Raw genomic sequence first — 16,677 nt, 5'->3', positions numbered from 1 at the left:
TTCTTCCTTCACTTACACCCGCACAGCCTCACAGAAACTGGTGGGTTGCTCTAGTATAACTGAGAGCAGAATTTCAATCCTCAGTACCCACATTCCTTTGACCAGTCAGACCAGATCCAACCCGTACTTGCGGCTGTCTGCTACAGCAAGTGGAGTGGAATGGTGCAACCAAGAGCAGAATTTGGTTCAGATAATTTTTGAAATAAATGCTATTATGGGAGTAGGGCATGGGGTGTAGTGCTTTTGAGGAAAAGGGACTTGTAGTAAAAGAATTTGAAGAACGTTTTCAACTATCCAGCATTTGTGCCATCTCATTTCTGGATAAGCAAATGTATTAAATTACTGCATATTTTAAATGACAGTGCATGAAGTGATCCATCAGCTCAGCAAGTTACACAGGAAAAATCCTGAAAGTGTTAGCTGTGCTCAAGAAAGCTATATTCCATTAAAGCCTGTTACCTGTAAATGGGATCCATAAAGAACGGAGTGGGCCTGGCATGTTGCAAAGAAGCATCAGTTGCTTTCCTTGTTTCAAGGTCAGCTCCTTTCTTTTCACCAAAGACATGGTTTTTCCGAGGCTCGGCTTGTTTTGTACCACTGGCTCGACTTCTGCTGCCCATGCTCAGATCTAGTGGTTGATCCTGGCTTGTCACGGATGGAGCTGCTGGCTTTGAGGTTATAGGAGTAACTGGCTTCTCCTCCTTACGTTTAGTGGTGAGGTCAAAGGGAGACTCGGAGCTTCCCTTTGGGATCTTCTTTACTTCACTTGGTGACTGAGGTTCCATTTTCAAAGGCAACGGTCTCAAGTCTCTATCAGGAAATGGGTACATTGATTGAGAGAATGCTGGAAAAAATGGGAGGGGAAACATGGAAGGGTAAGGTAAAGCTCCAACTTTTTTGTCTTGCAGCCCCACAAGTCCTGTTGAACCAAAGTATTTTTCAGCAATAGAAGCAATAGCCTTTATAGAATCATTCACTGCTCCTGACACCGCAGTTTGCTCCTCTAAAGATGGTGAGAAAATGGAATGACTGCTGTATTCTTTCTTATTATTTATTGAAGCCAAATTCTGAAGAGAGCTTACTTTGTCTTTGAACATTTTACCATTTTCTTTAAATTTCTCTTTATCACTTTCAATGTCACTTTCCAGATCAGAGCCAGAGGTGGTCTCCAGGTCACTGCCACTGGGAGTACTGACATCATCAAGGTCACTACTCTCTGACTGGTCACTGATTTTTTCATGCGGCCTCTCTTCAGAGGACCTCTCTGGTTGAAGCTCCACTGGCTTATTTTCACCTACAGAGGGGTGCTTATTTAGTGCCTTCAAAATATCCTGTGTAGCTGGCAGTATCTGAGGATGTGTCAGGAGGGGACTTTGACTTTTGTTTGTCTGGTCTGTGCTGGGTAGTCCTTTAACAGGAGAACTAGCAGGTATCAAAGGTGGCCTGTGGTACAAGCCTGAAGGAAACAGACCGGGGAAGCTAAAAGAAAATCCAGGAGCTGTTGGAAAGGTAAGACCAGCAGGATGCCTATTGGCACCAAAATAGTCAGCAAGGCCCGGATTTGCATGATTCATATTAACCATGGACGTTTTATCCATAGCTGGGGTTCCAGGAAGTGAAATGCCTTGGCCAAAAAATCCTCCTGCTGCAAAATGATTCTTGCCCTCACAAAATCTCCTGTGTTTATTTAAGGAAGATGTAGTGCTGAACATTTGTCCACAGTCTTTGCACTTGATTTGGGTTCTGCAATCAGCATGCATGCGCTTATGACGACAAAGGTTTGAAAACTGAGTATAGGATTTATGGCAGACCTCACCTGTGTGTAAACAACAACAACAACAAATCTCAGGCTTTATGATAATTTCCCCTTTCCCCACCCGAATTTAGCAAAGAAAACAATTTGTTATCCCCAACATGTCAATTAGGAAGCCATAGGGAGAAGTCTGTGAGCTTCATCTGGGTGCACAAAACAAATGAAAACTCATTTTACTTTTTCCAAAGCAAGGCATCCAACCAGACAAATGTCTTGAGACAGCATAAAGAACCCTCCCAACAAAAAATAAAAATCCCTAAAATACAAATATTTCCTTTTCAGTTTTCACAATACTTGTGTGGCTTACAATGTTTTAAAGTCATGATCATTATTATCATTTATACTCAGTAGCACTCAGAGCGCCTGATCAGAATCTGGCCGCCAATGAGCATGACGCTGTGTGTACAAACTAAGGCCCTGATCCTGGAGACACTTACACATCTGAATAGCTTTATCCACATGAGTACCTCCATTGATGGCACCGGGATTATTCAAATGCTTAAAGTTATTCACAGGCATATGCATTTGCAAGATCAGAGCCACAGAAGTAGACATAGTCCCTGCCCCAAAGGGCTTACAATCTAAAAAGACAAACAAGATATATGAAGGATGGGGGAGAGGGAGACAATCAGATATATACAAGCACATATAACTATTAATAAACCCAATGTTTTGCATTTACAAATGAGATGCTAATTACTTGAAAGCCTTGGCATTCCAGGCTGTGGTTTCCAGAGCAATCACAATCTGGTGCCTGGGCACATATGTAACCTTCTCTATTTTCACATACAGTGTAGTGGGATTCATATGGTCAGACAGAGTTACAGTTGCTTTGGAAGCCATAATGCTTAATTTCATGTCTCATGTAATTATAATCATGGCCTTAATGTTTCATAATGCAGTTTATTTGCGTGTCTCTTTCATGTGAAAAAACATACCATATTTCAACAACTATTTCCTCAAAAAATGCAGCTGTATTTATTTGAATGTCTGATGGTCAAAACAACTTGATGGATTTCCTCAAACTCCTTTGGGACAAGAACAATTTCAGCTCAAAAAAGGAACATTTAGAGAAAGCCTTAAACCCTGGAGATTAGGGGTTGCAATTTTGATCTGACCAGCCTGATCTATACTACGACATTTTGCATGTCTGAATACAGTTATCAACAATCACATTCAGTGACATGATGAGGATGGTGGTGTAGTGGCCAATGTAGAGTGAGTCATGATACATTTTTGTAGAGTAAACCAGATCACTGAAGTGAACGGGATTTTGTGCTGTTAGCAGGTAAATGTCATATAATCACAACTATAGGGTGACTACTGCAAAGATGCAATTTCCTAGTTTGTGAAACCTTGTTTTCATGTCATATTGAAAGTGCACAATTACTTTGATTTTTCTCTCCTTTAGGAACTTTATTGAGCAAGGCATTGGGGTAGAAAATAGTGAATAGAAGCAAAAGGCTTAGCAATTTTAAATTCCCTATTAGAGAATAAGATCTAGACTTCTATCCTCCACACACGTAAACATGAGCAACTTCATGCATGTGAGTGTTCCCATTGAACTCAATGGAACTACTCATGTATGTAAAGTTACTCAAATAATTTGCAGAATCAGGGCCCTAGTCTGTCCTCAGTAAGAGGCTTTTCCTTGCAATTTGGAATTCTCAGTAGAATAGGAAAGATCTGTAAGGGAACTCCAATAAGCTTCGCTGAGGCCTACAGAAATCTGACCAGAAACCTTGTTTGAAAGGAGAAAGTCTAGGTTGTCATTCATTTGGAAGGTTGCTGTGGAAGGTTGCTGTGGTTTGACTTATAGCTATTTTAGGTTTTGTTTGTCTATACAAAGTTTATGTCCCTTTTTGACTGTACTTTCACACATCATCAGGAAGTTTCCAGAGTTGTGCCATGCAATGTGTTGTATTTGACACTTTCCTGGATAAATAGAATGTAATGCTAAAGTTGCTGAAACACACGTTCCACCAGTAAGTCTCGTGTGTTAACACTTCATAGTATTCTGCTTCTATCAGTAAATGTTCTAATTTGTTCAAAAACAAAATTAAGCAATGTTATACTGCTGCGATAAAATTCTCTCTCTCTTCTCCCCCCACCCCTCCCAGGGAAAAAGCATGTGGCTACACTTTGACTTAATATGCACTATATCTTAAGCTCTCATCTTTCACACATCAAAGCCACACAACAATTCACATTGTGTATTCTGAGCCCTTTTTAACAATCATTTTCATGCTTTGAGACAGGCTGACATAATTTACAATGGCTCTATTTTAAGCTGGTAAAGGAAACTGAATTGAATGTATCTCATCCTGCAGTGTTGGTTCCCATGAACTATAATCACGTCTTCTAACTTCCACTCACACCAATGCCTGAGCTAACCTTCCTGCACTTCTAAACCCCTGCCCTTGAGAAACTTGACCACTTGTTGTCATGTCTTAACTGTTTACCTCTTTAGTGGGCTCTTCACATCACCGCAATAATAATTCCATTGTCTAAGGGCCTGATCCTGTCAGACAAGTTTTCCTATTCATGCCTCATTGCTATCATTGGCATGGCTCAAGTGGGAAAAGTTTGCAGGATTAGGCCCAAACACAGGAAATGTGCAATGCTATAATTCAGGAAGAATGCCTGTTACAGTATATCAGTTGGTGTTCCTGTAAGATAGCTTCATTCACAAAGAAGATTATAGATTAAAAAAAAGCAAAGTTTTCCTACCATGCATATTAGAATGCTTGGTTTTCTCTTGCTACATTTCCCCCCCTAATTTGGGAACCAGATCCTAGTTAATTAAGGATTGTAGGACCAGCCATTTATTTGTTCGGATATAGCACATTTAATTGACATTTATTTGTTATGCCTCATATAGTCAACATATAGGGCCCAATCCTGCTTCCACTGAAGTCAATGCCAAAGCTTCCATTGATCTTCATGGTACAGAATCAGGCCCACAAAGAAAAGTTTAGGGTTGGCTTGTGCAACTTGTGGGACCAATCAGATAAGCGAAAGTAAATTGGCTACAATTGTGTGAATAAATGCTAACAGTGAGAGTTGCACAGTCTAGCCCTTGGATACCATGAGTCAAATCCTTATCTACTATAAATCAGTTTAGCTTCACTAAAGGCAATGGATCTACGCCAATTTACACTAGCAGAGGATCTGACCACATATATTTCATTCCAAAAAATATATTTATACTACTAAGTACTTTTACAAGACCGATATGTACTGTTTTAGGGCTATATACAGATGCTCCCCGGGTTATGCAAGACCTGACTTATGCAAATTCGCACTTACAGAAAAAGTTCCATAAGCCAGAAATAGGATTTTCAAGTTGCGGAAATTTTTGTGTAATGCACAGGTATACGTTTCCGACTTACGCAAAATTTGAATTATGCAAGGCTTTCCAGAATGGAACGATTGCATAAGTCGGGGGCCAAATAATTATTCTCCATCAGTACACTCAAAATTGAAGGGAACTGAAAAACATCGTATTTCCATGGAAAAGCAGAAAAACCCAAAAATCTTCCCACAAGTTATTGGTATCCTTGCAAACTATTAGAATGTGTGCAATTTAACCTTTAAAAGGCCTAACATGACTTTATACTCCTCTTTAAAACAAACAAAAAATTACTGAAATCATGCAAATACAAGCAGCTAAAATATTCAGATGTATATTATTATAACTCCATCCATGTAAGTAAGAGCCATGACAAAGGACTTGCCTTTGGGACCATAAAACATAGTCTATATAAATAGGTCTCCCCTGTGCAAAATTCCTCTTGTATTTAAAAAACTGAAGGGAGAAATGGGAAACATTTTCATAGGTAATCTGCTGAAATATATGGGCTTTAAAGAGTAGCTATGTTTGGCAATCAAACTTTGGACCCAACTCTGTAATCCTCACTCACCAACGTAATCTTATTTATGTGGATAGTCTTACTGAAGTCTATGTATTACCTAATGCTGTTGAATTTTACACAGAATACCCCATTGATTTTATTGGGGAATCTGCACATAAATCAATTGCACAGGATGAGTCAATGGGCTTACTCACGTGAGCAAGAACTATTCCGATGAGTTAAGGTTACATGATCTAGCCCTTTGCTTTCTGAACAACTTTTATTTCCAAGAAAAGTTTTGCTTAATATTTAGATGGAGGGGATTTACTGACTTTAATAGCTTCCATGTATTTAGGCTATAGAAGCTGGATTTGACTTCTCCAGTCAGTTTTATGGTATGCTTGGTTTTCTATATCCTTACCTTTACTCTAAGCAACTAACATATAGCTATGGCTTCCCTCTTTGCAAGTTTTATCACTGTGTAGACTCCCACCCCTAATACAAACCACAACCCTCCCATCGCACCCCTCAAGGTATATTAATTCATTTGATGTGTAAGTGTACTCTGTACTGGAATTTTCTTAGAACCAAGAAATTACCTAGCCGTTAAGTTTGCATATTTTCTGCTTATTAAACAAATTACTGTAAGTACTATTTTGAATACGTTCAGCCTATTATGGCATGTGGTTTCTATTTGGAGATTTTTTGAAGGCAGTGAGTAATTATCTTACTGTTGGTGAGTTTTCACTCAAGCTTGGGCAGTATACTGTAATAAGAGACAGTTGCCATAAACAGACTGGTAGGGCAAATCATGGTGTGTGGCCTTGTACTGGGAAACAGATATCTACTTTAAGTGACTTGACCCCCAACCCTTCAACACTCAGAAAGGCCTACCCCAACACGTGATCTCTACATTCTTTTGTTCTGTTATTTCATAGCTATTATCCATAATTGTTCTTTAGTTTTCTGTCCATCACACTTTGCATCTGAAGAATAACAGTTGATGTTTTGATTTACCAGAGATCACTGAAAACATTAATGGAAAGCATTTTACACATGATTTCATTTGAAAAGAACCATAGTTCTATCTGGAGCATTTGATTCAAAAGCAACTGTAACTCTAGTGCTCAACTAGTCCTCCATGGCAGGAAGCCATTGTTTTCTAATTATTTCATTTCCACTAATACAGTATTAATCTGAAAAAACCCTCTGTGATCCTGGGTAGGGAAAAATAATTAAACAACTGCTGTAATTGTGTCTCGTTAATTAGATATTTGCTAGCTCAAATAAGTCTAAACATAAATAAATAAATAAATAAATAAATAAATATTTATAAATAAATATGAACGAGTCCACTGGGCTTACAAGAACATTATTACTCATGCTGATGTATTATCAAGACCCAAAGCACATGTCATAGAACCATTAAACTGTTCCCTAGGTGAACATATGCTGGGTGTTCCAATATACTGAAGAAGTTAATACCAGAACTTTTGAAAGCTGATCGCTGGTGGCTCAAACTCCAAAGCACAAGTCCCTGTAGACTAGTATGAAATTGCAGGTTTGCTTCCTCTCCCCATTAAACTAGCTTCCAGTCACTTGACTTTACACCTTTGCACTGTAATTATCTGGATGCTACAGATCTCCAGTGTAATTTAGAATGCTTTAGATTGGTCCTAGTTTGAAGTAGTCACTTTGAAAAGATGGAATGAAGCCACAATCAGTTTGGAAGAAGCACCAGGAAAGAGTTTTTGGCAAACTAGTGCTGAAAACAGGGAGATGGTAGTGAATTAGGGCATTGAGTATATAGGGGCGAGGATTTTTAATTGGCTTTGAGTGGAATTTGAGGACAATGAGGTGGGATTCAATGGCCAAAGGAAAAATATTTCTCTTTGATTACCATATAGGAGAGAGAGTCTCCTGAAGCAGTATCAAATATCCTGAGTCCTGATGCTGCAGCAGGATCTGACTGTGCACTGCAACCGATGCAGTCAGTGAGACTGTGTGGGTGCAAGACTCTTCACTACCATGTCCAGATGCAGGAATTAGGTCCATGGAGCAAGTACATGTTTTAAAAAGCTTGATTTCCAGGACAACTGTTTGTCAAGGCCTAACAGCTTCCCGTTAATACTTAAGACTGGGATTTGCAAAGGAGCCTAAGGGAGTTAGGCACCCATCTCCTACTGAAAATCTATTGCCCTTACTATCATAAGCAAATCCCAGCCTAACGGTGTGAACTAATCTTGTAGGGAAACCTCATGAGCATTTCCAAAGCAATGCAGATTTTCAGCATCAGATACCTTTGCCTGTCTCGCTTAAATCCCATAACCCACTGAGGTTTTTCATTATTGACTAACTATATTGTCTCTGTCAAATCCTTCCCTGAACTGCTCTTTGTGTCCGGGGGGAAGGGGAAGATATTCCTGGGGAAACAGGTGTATTACAGCGTTCAGTGTCTGCTTGGAAAGGAATATATAAAAACAACTCCACGTATTGGACTATGAATTACACAGCCACTCATTCAGTAAGTCAGGGCTTAAACCTACTCCCAGTGGGAGTTTCAACAGAAGCAGGACTGGGCCGCCTATTTCCTGATTATGTTGCTTTTTTGAGACGAGACAGACATTGAAGTTTAGACGTTTAGTTGAAGACTTACATATAAAGGGCTTGACACTGCTGTGGATGTGCTTGTGCTGTTTAAGGCCTGAAGAAGTAGCAAACGTTTTACCACACTCTGGACAAGCGTGAGCACGAGCCCCAACATGCTGGGAACGAATGTGCCTCTGAAGGTTGCTGGGGTCCGTGAAAACCTGCTAGGAAATGAATACTGATTAATCAAGCAACTTAACTGCAGCAAGGGAGCCAGCAATCACAGATGACTCCTACAAGACCAAAACTGTGGTTTTGTTTTTTAAAGGCTAGAAAATGAAACGAAAACGACCTAATATTGGCTGGTTAGTATGACCAGATCTTGCTGCATTGAAGTTTTGACATTGGCTTCAACTGGAGCAGAATTGGGCCGTATGTTTTACAGGACTCGCTGATTACTCTTTGGAGCAGTGACTTAGGCAGGGTCTTTGTATAGTGCTTGCCAAAATGAGGCTGCGACTTGGTCATCGTCTCGAGGCACTACTGCAGTATAAATGCTTTATAACAGTAATGAGTGACTTGTATCAAGGAAATCCTGACCCGCAACCTAGTATCAAGGATGCACCTTCAGCATCTAGCTTTGTCTCGCTACAAAATAAAAAACATGCTCGAGCAAGTTTTGCTTCACTGAACTTAAGCAGACAAACTCCCATGGATTTCAGGGAAGCAGGAGCTGATAACAGTTTCCATAGTGTTATGTAGGATTAATAAAATTATGTATCCAGGAAATGCAAAAAGGAAAACCCACCCACTCACACAAAAAACTAAAAACAAAACCTGTGGAATCATAAGAGGGAAATAATTCCTTGCTGGTGTGGTATAAAGAGAGCTGACTACAGCTATGCATGAATAGTCTATATAATGGGCCAGAGTCTCAGCTGGTGTAAATCGACATTGCTCCATTGGAGACAATAGCTGGGGACCTGGCCCATGATTTCTTCTTATTATTTATCTTGCAGTAGTGTCCTGAAGCCTCAATCAGCATTGGGCTCACCGTGCAAGGTGCTGTACAAACACATAGGAAGACATGGTCCCTGTCCAAGAAAGCTTAAACCAGTTAAAATAATACAAACTGAACCTAGTACAGAAAATAAAGAACTAGACTGCGGCCATATGATCGGCGCTGATCAGAGGGCAGCATGTTGTAGCTCTGGCCCTGGAGCAGCTTGGAAGGGGGACTGTGTCTTACAGAGCTACAATCTCCTTTCTGGTTCCCAGATACCCTGGGGAGGGAGTAAACTTGCACTGCTCACCTAAGGCACCAGCACAGCTAAGCTTCCAAGTGGGTTGAAGGAGCAGAGCCACCTACTTCCCACCCCATGTGTTCCCTCTCACCCCCTTTGCACAAGGGGGACATCTAGTAGCCCCTTGGAGGCTAATTTCCTGCCCGTGCTGCTACTGATCACCTGGATGGCCAGTGCAAGGTAGTCGGGGGGTGCCTTACACACTCATATTACCTTACATGACTGCGCTATCTCAATCACAATCTGACTCAGAGAATGAGAAGGAACATGAGTCCATCCCTGCATTTCTAGCGGGAATTCCTGCTGCATGGAGGTAGATAAATAAAATGTTACCCACTCCTTTTAATATATACTAGTTCTTTTAGCAGGCCATACTGATTTGAGGGTTCACCTTTCAAAATATATTTACAGTTTCCTGAAATTGGGATCAGACTGGGGGGTGGGGGGCAAGGTTCCACCCCCATTCCCAGAAAAGATGGATAGTTCTGCTAACTTGCTTGCAATAGTTAATAACCTTGATGTCATTAGGCTACCAAATCATTGCCCACGTAAATGGGTGAAGTACACATCCCTCTTGAAACTATTCTATCTGTCTGTAAGTTCCATCCCTCACAAGGGGCTGAGTATTGACCTCAATGGATGGAGTGTGCGCTCAACTTCCTTCACGGTCAGCGCCTGAGTGAGTTTTGCATTAGGTCATCTTCAAAATCATAAGGGCAAGAAAATGAAAATATTTTAAATGAAAGCTTAAATCCTACAGAAACTGATGGGATGGCTAGAGAAGGATTGGTATGACCTCCTGTTGAGTATTGGCTGAATCTGCTCCTGACCCCCGGGTTTCCACACCCAAAACTTGTTATTATATCTCATAAAACACATGATACACAGAGAAAGGCCAAATATCCTACAAATTCCTGTACCTTGGCACAGTTTTCACACTCATAGTGCTTTCCACTGTCATGTGACATTTGATGACGTATCAAATTGGACTTCCAGTTAAAGGCCTTGGGGCACTGATCACACTTGTACTCTCTCTCTTCAGTGTGGGACAGCATGTGCTTCTCTAGGCTGTGAAGACAACAACAGGCTTTGTGAGGTCTCAACAACACCTAAAGAGGAACCCAGTTTTAACAGTGATTTGCAGCCCAAGTTAGATATGAAAATGAAGCGTCAGGAAGAGAAGTAATTTTAATAGATCACATAATTATAGAAACTAGAGGGGAAAGACCTAGAGAGCCTTATTCGGAGAAGTGCAACTCCTTTTGAGTTTTGCTCACCATCTTTCAAAATTAGGGCGATAATATTGTCTCATTGGAGCTCATCTCCATGCCAGAACAGTACATCTCCTCGTGTCTTGGCCAGCCACTTTTTAAAAAACTATTTATTTATTTAGGAAGCTTTAACAAGTGTACAAACCCTTGTCATGTAAATAGCAGAAACAAAACAATCATTACAACAGTTAGTTTTTGTTTAAAGCAACATTATAGATGAATAGAGTCATCAGATTCCAACACCTATGTTGCTTCTAGTGATTTTATTAAATTGACTGAAATTTCTATACACATATTTAACAAACCAGGCATGTCTATCAAATGATAATATTTAAAAAAGTTGGACAGGTGTGCTGAGGTTTTTATACAGGTGAATATACATTGGGTATTGAATAAAAGATAACTAAATATCTATCTATCTATCCTCTGTTTATCTGGCTGGGTACATAATAGGTGTGTTAATTTTTCCTAACCACAACCTTCCATAGTTTTTGAACCATTCCTCTATGGTTGGGCTATTTCCCTTTTTCCAATGAGAGGCTACCAATAGCCGAGCAGCTGCTACCAAATGAGAAATTAATTCTTCATTCCCTCTTGTCTGATCATTTCTACTAGGAAGAGCCAGAAGGATTACTGTTGGATCATTTGGCAATAAGTGTCCAGCAATTTGTGACTATGGATTGCATCCCAGTACTCTCTAATGACTGGGCATGTCCAGCACATATCCATAAAGTCTCCTCTTCCACCATAATTTCTCCAACATTTATCCATTCAATCTCTTTCTATATCTATATATTTAGCCTAATTGCTGTCAGGTGTCACTGAAACACTATCTTAAAGAAATATTATTTTATATTTGGCCAGCCATTTTAAAAAATGTATTCCTATCCTTCACTGGGGCCAGATTCTGATCTCTCTTACACCAGTGTAGATGAGGAACAACTCCATTGAAGTAAGTGGATTTACAGTAGGATGAAACTGGTTTAAATGAGATCAGAATCAGGTCCCTAAGCATTGCAGACTAAAAACATGTTCCCCCTAGCTATCATTAGCTACATTAAATGTACTTAGCAGTTTTGGAGCCAATTGTCCAAGCCCTTTAATAATAGAAAGACATAGAACAAACTGAAAAGAGTTCAGAGAAGTGCAACAGAAATTATTAATGTGCCCAAGCTACACGCAGGCAGAAATATTTTTAAATAACCTCTATTGTCTGGTTACATACAAAACCTTCTCTCATATATTTAAAATTTAGGAGGACAGAGAATATCACAATGTCTTATAAGCAGATACATATGGAAGACTAGAAAAAAAAAGTCTGGTACCATTACTATCAGAGCACATGCCAACCCACCAATATGGGGACACATTCTGCAGTCCCTCCTCAGACAAAGCTCCAATGATTTCTACTGATTCAACTGACCAAAGATGCTGGGGTTTTAGCTTAGGGTCTCCAGTCTGATTTGTGATTTTCACGCTCAGCCATCGGTCATCAAAATGCTTTTTGCCCTGTGGATGCCAGTTACATTTAACTCTACCAGACTCCTCTTTCATTATGTCAGAAATGGCTGTGGCTTCCTCGTATTATATTTCTGCAAGAGTTTTGGCCAAATACTGCACCCTTTACTGGCCACCAACCCTGTATGCTGGGTGCATCTGTGCATGCAGAATGCCTCATTCATTGGATAATACTGAACAAAAGTTGGCCCAGCATGTGACTGATTCAAAGTGACTGAGTTAGCTGGGTAAAAATAAAAAAGGTTGCCAAAGTGTAACTGTGAGCAGAGTCTGGAGTGTAATATTTCAAAGTGTTAATAGTTCTTTTCTACATTTGAATTTGAAGACAATATCTAATGTAGGGGAGTCACTGAACAAATGTAAATTTATCTTAAAATATTAAAGATTCGAGACATAGGACAGAAAATAAAGACTGAGTCATCATAAATAGATGTGCTGTGGTGAGAGAAACAGTGAAAAATGAGAGCCAATGCAGTCAGTCCCAGAACTACTTAAATTATTGAAAGGCTAGTACATGACAAAGACTATTCAAGGCAGAAAAATATAGAAGGCCATTCTATATATATAATAAACCAAAAGGACTATATTACATATCCTGGGGGTGGGGGGATTAAACCAAGAGACACTGAATAGGAACAGTCAAAATGGTGTGCTGGCATAACGGAGGGAGAAAGAATTGGCATAGGTCCACTAATTTCCATGGAGCACTACTGATTTACCCCAGCTGGGGATCTGGGGATTACTTTGTTATTCAGATCCCTGACTTTTACTATTAAATGTCAGTAGCTGGGGCCAACTTTCCCCTGCAGCAGGTAAGCGTCAAGTATCAAGAGACCCAGCACAAACACACAGATGTGCATGTGTGAGGAAGTTATTGCAAGGGTTATTGTGCCCACTCAATGCCTCGCAATAATTTGCAACATCTCAACGTATTCTGCACTGCAATACATTATAAGTATCTGCAGAAACCTGCCGGGATGGGAAATGTACAAATGAGTTCCACCATAGCAAATGTATACTAAATATTTGTATACGGATTTATATATATGTATTATACTTATGGCTGAGAAGGGGCCTGATCCTGCAAGGTGCTGAGTGCCTGCCACACTCATAACTTCTTAGGGAGTTGAGGGTGCTCAGCACTTTACAGAACTGAGCCCAAAGTGCAGAGTAAAAATGCTGCTCTCACTCAGTGGCAATGAATCATCACTAGTGTTTGTTAGTTTTCACTGTACTTTAATGTTACTGCTTTTGGAATCAGATTAGATGAAAATGAGAATACACATGTTGTAACTAGGTACTTTGGGCCTGATCCTCCCCCCACTGAAGCCAAAGTCAAAGCCATTGTTTTTGTCATTGTTTTCAATGGAACCAGGATACTTCCCTGTAACATTTTTTTCCAGAAAAAGGGGAAACTGATGTGTTTTTCATGGGTCCCTGTGATCATATGCAGCTTTGTGCTGCTATATGGTGGATTTGTTCTATACAACAAATTTTAATTTTAATTTTAAATTTAAATTTTAATAACAAATTTTATAGCAGACTTACGGTGGCTAGTTTTGTCATGTTTTAATTGGCCTATCACTGCTAGTTTGGGCAGAAAAAACTGTTGTCAAACTATGAACACTATGCAGAAGTGTACCGAATTATTTCTGCCTAGGACAAGAAGAAGAATTAGATCAGGTCCTAGCTGGTGTAAATAATTGCAGTTCTACTGATTTCAGTGGTGCTATGCTGATTTATATCAGCTCTGGAGCCGGCCCATTTAGGGTCCAGTTCATTCACAAATAAGGGCTTCAAAATCAGGCCTTAGTGTGCAACCTACACATAATAACTGTAAGGTTAAATAAAGAATGGTCTGATCAGTGTGTCCTAAACAAATCTGATTCTGCTGTCATACGTATTCTGTTTTAGAAGATGGGGTCAAATTCTGCACTAACTTACACCTTCTGCATTCCTACAGAAACCAATACAGAATTGGACCTATGATTTTAGTGGGTCTGATTTTAAGTGGCTCTTCCTACCTTTGTAAATCTGGAAACACTTGATCACACTCTTTACATTCTTGAATGTCATGCATGTTCCGGAGGTCATTTTCATTGTCAAGCTTTTGTTGAAAGTCATCCTCCACCATAGAAAATGCTGAGTGAGGTGTGCTGCATGGGAATTTCTGATGGTCTACTAGTTCCATCTTGGACTCAAATAGCTGGTCACAATCCTCACAACGATACTGGCGCTCCTCTGGAAGGCAAATTAATTGGTTATGTGTTGTAGGAGAAAAGGTGCAGTGAGACAAGTTCTTCAACAATGGTCTTCAGACATATTTTAAACTACCATTTCATCAGCTGTCCCGCTGCTTTGCAATAAAACCTGTGGCCATTCAGAGAACAAGGAAGAATCTGAGAAGAAACTAGGAGAAAGGATTTTTCATTTCTCCAGGTTTTTTTTAAATCAGTGCAGTATAATCCATTACCCACCTTGGCTATTTCTGATAGAGGATCCTAAGATTAACACAAGACACAAATCATTATCCTCAAATACTGTGGTGACGGGAGCTCAGTGAATGGACAGATAGAAGTGGGCAACCCTGACATTTTGGAGTGAGGTCTAAACTGATTCAGGCACAAACATTTGTATTAAAATGCCCTATAGGATTTTTTGAAGGTTTTAAAGACACTTTGACATTTCCTACCCATGTGTGACAAAGTGGGGATTTTCTCTTGTTATGTTATATGTGAGTCTGACTGTTGAGCCTATGTGAGTTTTACTGTTTTGCATGAATACTGCATGTCCCTCAGTTTCCCTGTGTGCTGCATCAATACCTCAGTGGTGGGAATAGGGGTGTGTGACTTTGGCTGAGACCTCTGGAGCAGGTGAGGCTGCTCCAGCTGTCTGCCTATATGCTATGACCGTTGCCCTTTGTAACCTGAGACCCAGGAGTGGGATGCGACCAGGTGACTCTTTGCCAGGGAAGCAAGACAAAGACGAGGAGGAGGAGCAACAGGGATATCTGAGGTCAGGTCACTGGAAGCTGGCAGTCTGCTTGGGGGGACTGGAAAAGGGGGAGTCCAGGGCATCTGGCCCAGGATTCCGCAAGATGGACTTGGCTGAAAGTCACTGATTTCTGTGCTAACAAGTTCTGTTCTACACTGTGTTCCTGTCGAATAATAAACCTTGTGTTTTACTGGCTGGCTGAGAGTCACATCTGACTGTGAAGTTGTGGTGCAGGGCCCTCTGGCTTCCACAGGAGCCCCACCTGGGTGGACTCACTGTGGGAAGTGCACGGTGTGGAAGGGGTTGCTGAATGCTCCGAGGTCAGATCCAGGAAGGTCAAAGCTGTGTAAGCTTCTTGCCCTGGCGACAGTATGCTCAGAGAGAGAAGACATGCTCCCCCAGAGTCCTGGCTGGCTTCATATGCAGTAGATCCAGAGTATCACCCGGTGACTCCGTGACACCATGCTCTGAATAAGCATCCAGTCCTGTCCAGTTTAAGTCACTAGGCTGTGCCATTGATTTTAATGAGAGCAGGGCCAATCCCTATATATTTCTTATCAAAGGCCACCATAAAAATGAACTAGTATGATGAGTGTGGAGTTATTTCACAGACAAAATCTAATAATACTTGATATTCTTATTAACTGAGTGAGATTCTAAAATATAAACTAGGAATGCCAGATCCTCTAATGCAGATTTTTTTCCATCTGTTAAATTGTACATTGACTGTCTTTGTGTCAAGTCACATGTCCTAGTTTTATTTCTATCCTATCAGTATTGCAGCTGTAAAAGGTATGTGGGCTCTGATTCAGAAAGGCACTTAAGCACATATATAGCTTTAAGCATGAATAGTCTATTTGTGTAGTCGCATGCGTAAAGTTAGGCATGTGTTTAAGTACTTAACAAAAAAGGGGGTCAAGGTGGGAAACCTACCCAAAGAAACTACCACTATAAGAACCTGATTATGTAGTCCTTACTCAGACAAAACTCCCAGTGAGGCCAGTTATATATTAAATTAGTTTAAAAATTAGCCAAATTAGTAAAACAAAAGCTTGAGAATGTGTCTATCTGTGTGTGGCTGCAGAGCATTTTACAATGATGCATTAATTACTCTAACTACATAGAATAGTCATGGAGAACACTGCACTTTAAAAGGATGACATTTGCAGCAATGGCTTGACAAAGTTACTATTTATCACCTCAATTTTTTTTAAAAAACTGCAGAGGAGAGGAAAGGGGCAAAAATCCTGCTCTTTATATCCACGGGTGCAGGGAAGGGGTAAATTAAGCCAGTGTGGAAACCTGAGGAAGCCCCTATGTATGATTTCTGAATG

At 40.2% G+C, this 16,677-nt stretch overlaps 1 protein-coding gene across 5 annotated transcripts in view; it reads right to left on the bottom strand.

The window, feature by feature from the left end:
- The window catches only part of MECOM (MDS1 and EVI1 complex locus), a 58,357-nt gene that overhangs the window by 27,424 nt on the left and 14,256 nt on the right, over nt 1-16,677 (bottom strand). For 2 of the 5 annotated variants that reach the window (XM_077826211.1, XM_077826210.1), the window contains 4 exons: nt 14,374-14,590; nt 10,481-10,628; nt 8,324-8,480; nt 460-1,816 (listed from right to left, as the gene is read on the bottom strand). In XM_077826211.1, the coding sequence (XP_077682337.1) occupies nt 460-1,816; nt 8,324-8,480; nt 10,481-10,628; nt 14,374-14,590 (1,879 nt within the window). The remainder of the gene's footprint in view (nt 1-459; nt 1,817-8,323; nt 8,481-10,480; nt 10,629-14,373; nt 14,591-16,677) is intronic. The other 3 variants (XM_077826212.1, XM_077826213.1, XM_077826214.1) reach the window with 2 other exon arrangements.

The sequence above is a fragment of the Eretmochelys imbricata genome, chromosome 9, assembly GCF_965152235.1.
Source record: "Eretmochelys imbricata isolate rEreImb1 chromosome 9, rEreImb1.hap1, whole genome shotgun sequence".
Classification (NCBI taxonomy): Eukaryota; Metazoa; Chordata; order Testudines; family Cheloniidae; genus Eretmochelys; species Eretmochelys imbricata.
This window is presented reverse-complemented; position numbering and strand designations above follow the sequence as displayed.